The sequence below is a fragment of the Rhagoletis zephyria genome, unplaced genomic scaffold, assembly GCF_001687245.7.
Source record: "Rhagoletis zephyria isolate East Lansing unplaced genomic scaffold, Rhagoletis_zephyria_1.1 Rzeph_scaffold_01422, whole genome shotgun sequence".
Lineage (NCBI taxonomy): Eukaryota > Metazoa > Arthropoda > Insecta > Diptera > Tephritidae > Rhagoletis > Rhagoletis zephyria.
In genome coordinates this window covers 79,422-85,085 of record NW_016158506.1, presented here as the reverse complement: position 1 = coordinate 85,085, position 5,664 = coordinate 79,422, and the positions used below count along the sequence as shown (strand labels likewise).

The following is a 5,664-nucleotide window of genomic DNA, read 5'->3' as shown; positions in this document are numbered from 1 at the left end:
GATCTACAACAATGTGGTAGAAGTCCGATCACTGAAAGGAATATTACAGAATATATGTAAAATTTTAATTTTTAACATTTTTTCATTTTAAATTACGACGTGTCAGACTATTTTGTTTACTAGTATACATACAAAGGGTGCCCATTCTCAAGACAAATTAACCATTTATAAATGGTTGTAAACAACGAAATGTTTTCTCTTAAATGGCATATGTAAGTATTTTTCATCGGGCAAACAGAAATAAAGTTACGAGCCAGTATGTATATGCTCCAACCTATGAAAAACGCGTTTTTTACCTTCAGCGCAGATTTTGAGGGTTATTCAAAATTCCGAGTACCTGTGCGTATATATTATTTTTGTTTATTTCACTTCAAATCTCACGAAATCATAAATGCAAAAGTATGGTTGATACCGGATCAGCTGTTTAAGTATTTATGAGCAAATGGTTAAATCGTGTGAATGAATGTGGACAATATTTGTCACTTTACTGCTGTGCGCAAATGTGTGCCAAATCATTTGGATCTTTGGCAGCCAAATCGTCTGATCGCAAAACAAATCATTTGTACATCGCTATCCAAATGCGCAAATGTGAACAAATCTAAATTTGGCATTTTGTGTACAAATGTACAAATCGTCTGATCCCTGCTTAAGGAGAGGTCACTCGATCAGTGAGCGCATACTACTACTAATACTACTTAATCAAGAATGATAGAATACAAGATTGCGCCAATCGAGCTGAGAGCAACTGGCCATGACGTCAAAATATACCAGAATGAGAGAGAAAAGACGAATTCAATACGAAAAAGAAGAAGAATCGAACAGTTGGGGCGAAATTGGAAGGTTTGTTTACAAAGTGCATAATAAATCGCTGATTTACGGAATAATTTAATTTTAAATGGTAAATTTGTTGTTTAAAAGTAAAGAATGTGTACTTATTAAATGCACTGCAAATCGCTGAAAGTGTTAAAACACTGCAATCATTGTAATGATTTGCATTTTTTCAGTAATTGAACAAATACCAGCGGGCAGCCAGTGGGTCAGTTGCTGGTAACAATTTGCAGAACGATTCCACGGTGATCGTTGCATCATCGTCAATTAGTGAAATCAGTAACCAAGCTTTTAAAATAAAGGAAAACCTCCTACTCCGCTATACATATAATTACTTTCATTATTTAGCTACTTTTCCGGCAGCCGCAACAAACGCAACAAAGCCTGCAAATTGTTGCCAGCAACTGACCCGCTGGCTGCCCACTGGCATTTGTTCAACTACTCAAAAATGCACTTTGTAAACAAACCTTTTGGGTGTTGGCCACATCAAGCGGCTCATCTGGATGAAATGAAAAGGCTGTTAAATGTAATGCAGCAACGTGCTCCCGATGTTGAACATCAGTTCAAAGAAAAGTGAAATGAGTTGGAAATGGCGCAGCTTATCATACGCAATCGTATAGAGACCTTGACGCAGACGCAACATATTAGAGACTTAGAAGTAAGTTAGAAGTAGAAGTGCATTTGAAGATGTTTACATTATTATGTTTACGCATTTCTTACAGGCTATGGTGCAACAATTGACGTATGCCAAAGAAAGGAATTTATGATGGTCACAAATATATTGGCAAAAACATAGCAAGTGCATATGTTGGAAAAATTGACAATGAGTGAGTATAAAATGAATAGGTGTTCTTAATTATAAATATTACTTTACCTTTTCTTTTGCAGTGGCCAAAAAGAAGAGTTTTTTGATGATCGACCGCAAGAGATTCAAGAATTGACTTACATCATGGTGTATGCGTTACAATCTAAATTAGCCAGCATGGGCACCGACTTCAAACAGATACTAGAAGTGCGTATAGAAAATCTCAAACAACAAAAAGCGCGTCGGGATCAATTCGGGCAGTCACCAATTGCTGCTAGCACTGTTCGCTCGAGTACAGCGAAACAGGGCTCCTTGCTAATAACGAATATGTTTGTGACACGGCAAGATTTTAACAAGTTCAGAGGCGCGGTCTTAAAGTTGTGGGTTTTTAAATACATAAATATATAATATCCTATTCATATACATACATATAAATCACACTAATGTAATAATGAAATTAAGTCTTATATGCCACGTGAAACACGATAGCTTTTAGAAGCAGTCACGTAGGGTTAGACACTAATTCTGCCAATAATAAAATTACTTCACTTAGTTTCCCTTTTTTTCAAAATTTTCTATTAAAAGTAGAGATGATCCTGTGTAATAAAACGAGAACCGATTTATGTAACCACAAATATATAAAGAAAAGTTTAAAACTAAATAAAATAGAAATTGTTATTGGCAATAAGTACATGTGCTTGTTTATTAATAATTCAAATATTATGCTCAAACAAATTTAAGTGAAAGGTATGCAATTTCAAGAAAAAAGCAATTGCTTAACATTTTAACATGTAAAAACTAGGGAGATGTTTTATATAAGCAAGGTGTTGTATACTACCGTACTGTTGTATGCCATAAACTTTAAACGGCTAAAACTGTATTTAAGGAATACGCAAGCTAGCATAAAAGTTTTATTATGAAATTTCACAAAATTAAAAAATAGTGGGTGGTGATTTATTCAACCTCACATATGCAGTTTTGCATTATCATGATACGGGGTTTTGCATTTTGTTGATACGCGGTTTTGTACTTTAGACGACGATATGTACATTTCTTATTCGTTATCACGACAGTCAAAAATTTATCTCTTTTTTAATTTTTTGCGGCCCTGAAAAGGGCCTTTTGTGTATATATGGTATTGTGTATGTAGACCCAGATAAGCTTATATAAAGCATTTGATCCCTTTGTAAATTCTTTGCGGCCCTGAAAAGGGCCCTTTTTGTATACAAACACAGAGAAGTAATGTTAGCAAAAAATTTGATCACTTTAGCAATTAGTGGCGGCCCTGAAAAGGGCCTTTTGGTGTATCAAGAGCATTTACCTGTAATTAAATGAATTTATATTGCTATGCAATTAATGAACCATTTCCTTACGGGAGGCATTCTACGCATTCATCTTAGGTATATTTCACTTCTGATCACATAAGTGCACGTACTCCAGATGTTGATGTTGACTCAAAGCTAGAAAGAAAAGAATTTTGGTAATGTTTTTGCAATATGTAAATTTATAGCTCACTATGTCATTTTATTAATATAAAATTATAAAATTTATTCACTTACCAGGTCTGCTGCATACCTTGCTTATTTGTTGATGGTACCAAATGCACTTAAGTCAGTATTTTTTTATATTTTCTTTTTTTTACTGTGGGCATTTTCTATGAGTTCTTTGTTTAGTTTTCTTATTTTAAAGAACATTCTTGCCCTGAAAAATAATTTTTTTACTTTAATATCGCAATGGATATTCGAGGCTTGCTCAATGTGTTTTTTTTTTACAAAGTCGTTTGTAATAAGCAAGCCATCTTCATTCATTGCTTGAAACACTGACTCTAAGTGACGCATTTGGTCCATCATTGCAGAGCTGGGTACTTTCAAGCCACCCTCGCTCAAGTGACGTGCCCATGAAAACGACGGGTCGTCATTGCTCCTGAGCGATGTGCTGGGGATGTCATCCTGGAGTCTGTGGCAAATATACCCGGCTAAATGCTCGAGGCCATCATGCTCCAAGTCGCTGAACTCAGCTTCTTCAACCGGCCATAGTTCCGGGCCTTCTTGCAAATTTTGCAGGAATATACCTGATAATATAATATGTCATATAATATAATATAATATAATATAATATGTCATATAATATATTTTAATTTAAGAATAAAATTTTTGAAGAACCTGTGAGTGGGGGTTGCGTCATTTCCAAGTCTGGCGTATCATCCTCCTCTACATTCGCAGAGTCTGACAAAACGCCTTTGTTGTGGCCAAGCAGATAAAGTCTGAGGCGGTACTTAAACTCGTGCTGGTCCGGGTGATCATGCAACCAGTGTTGCCGCCGCTCAAAGAACTTTCTAACCAAGATTAGACGAAAAAGTTACCAAACGTAAGGAAAAATAACCAGCTTTTTTATTGGTTTAACAATTCAGGTCATCACAAATTCTTTTTTAAATACGTATAGAAAAAGTTAACAAACTAAAGAAAATCAATTTTTATTTGCATTTTTAAAAGTAAATTCTTTTAAGGCTGTAATATGTAAATACATATTTTATAAAATCAGTTTTCCCTTATTAGATGCATATGTATGAATGTTAATATCTTCGTAAACATTACCAGTCTCTAAATGACGTTTTTGAATAAGTACATAGGTACACAGTTTCTAACTTCTTTATAAGAATCAATAAAATACCTAATCAGCGTGAACAACCACATTGTATATATTTTAAGATTAAGATTAAATAATTAAAAATTGGACTTATTGAACCATATCGTCGCTCAGCGCGAAATACGCCAAACGTAGTACCGCTTATACGATGGTAAATAAATTTTAAAAAGGCCCAAAACCCCGATTTTTTCAAAACTGTGGAATGGTATTTATTTTAACTGAGCCTACTTGCTATAAGAGTATTATTATTAATCTTAACTTAAATTAATAAAGTAAGCAGTAATGGAAAAAGAATAACCAAATCCCTTTTTATTGTACATACATGACCTGGTATTGGGTTCTGCATATACGAGGTATTTATATATGTCCTATCTAACAGGTTTGTTGCGAATACTAATCCAAGATAAAAGTCCTTTCCGGATAATAAACAAACGGCCTGTCCAAATTAAACAAATTTGGCATCATATGAAAGAGGACTGAAATAGCTTTTAAACAACGACCTCTATTTATATATTTTTTATAATCTAATACTATTTAAAGAAATGCATATACCTGACACAAGGTTTTTTCTATGGTAATTAAATAACATTTTTTGTTGAAATATTTTTCAATATTGGCTTTCCTCGTTTAGACATTTCAGTTTTAAAGTTATTTAAGTCCTTTTTCATTTGATACCAAAGTTGTTTAATTTGGATAAGCGGTTTTTTTTTATCCGGAAAAGACTTTTATTTCGGAATAATATTCGTAACAACCCTGCTATCTAAGTATGTATTCATTTGAAGTAGTCTTTAGTCGACCATGTATATTATGTATTCTGTATATTATAAAACAAATACATACATATGTAAGTAATATTAATACATTCATTCCAAATATTCTCACTTGGTTTCACTGCTGGGGCTGCCACTGCTGCTGCTACTCTCCTCAACCTCGACAGGTGTAGCTGGCCTATGTCAATTAAAAACTACAGTAAATATTAAAAAATAACCAAAACGGGACAGATATTAACAACTTCACAGTCAAGAAAAAAATAACCAAAATTGGTTAAAAGTAACCAAAACGGCAACACTGCATGCAACCCACCTTTGGAACGAATCACACCAAAGAAGTTTTCCAAGACATCTTGGTTGAGGCGATATGTGAGTACATATTTTACATCGAAGCGAGATTTGATCTCATCAAACATCATCTTCAATGCATTATTGCTTTGTATGATTCCTGAAGGGTAAAAAACAAGTACTTATAGTACTTAGTATATATACATACATATATATTTAAGGGGTTTGAAACAAAATAGAATTGAATATTTTAAATAGTTTTCATATAAGTTTCTAAGTTTGCCTTTCTGAAATGGAAGAAGGGACTGCTTCCAATTACCCTCATAG

General features: G+C 33.8%; 1 protein-coding gene across 1 annotated transcript; it reads left to right on the top strand.

The window, feature by feature from the left end:
• Positions 1 to 1,410: 1,410 nt before the first annotated feature.
• On the top strand, positions 1,411 to 2,239 carry LOC108363969 (syntaxin-5-like). Its single transcript, XM_017617509.1, has 3 exons — positions 1,411 to 1,486; positions 1,551 to 1,655; positions 1,717 to 2,239. Exons 2-3 carry the CDS (start codon positions 1,573 to 1,575, stop codon positions 2,039 to 2,041), a joined length of 408 nt encoding a protein of 135 aa, XP_017472998.1. The 5' UTR covers positions 1,411 to 1,486; positions 1,551 to 1,572; the 3' UTR covers positions 2,042 to 2,239.
• Positions 2,240 to 5,664: the final 3,425 nt, after the last annotated feature.

Excerpts from the sequence above, each read along its gene's own strand:
- LOC108363969 (XM_017617509.1), top strand. The coding sequence starts at position 1,573 with ATGCCAAAGAAAGGAATTTATGATGGTCACAAATATATTGGCAAAAAC. Across the intron at positions 1,656-1,716 it reads GTTGGAAAAATTGACAATGA|TGGCCAAAAAGAAGAGTTTT; the intron begins GTGAGTATAAAA and ends TTTCTTTTGCAG.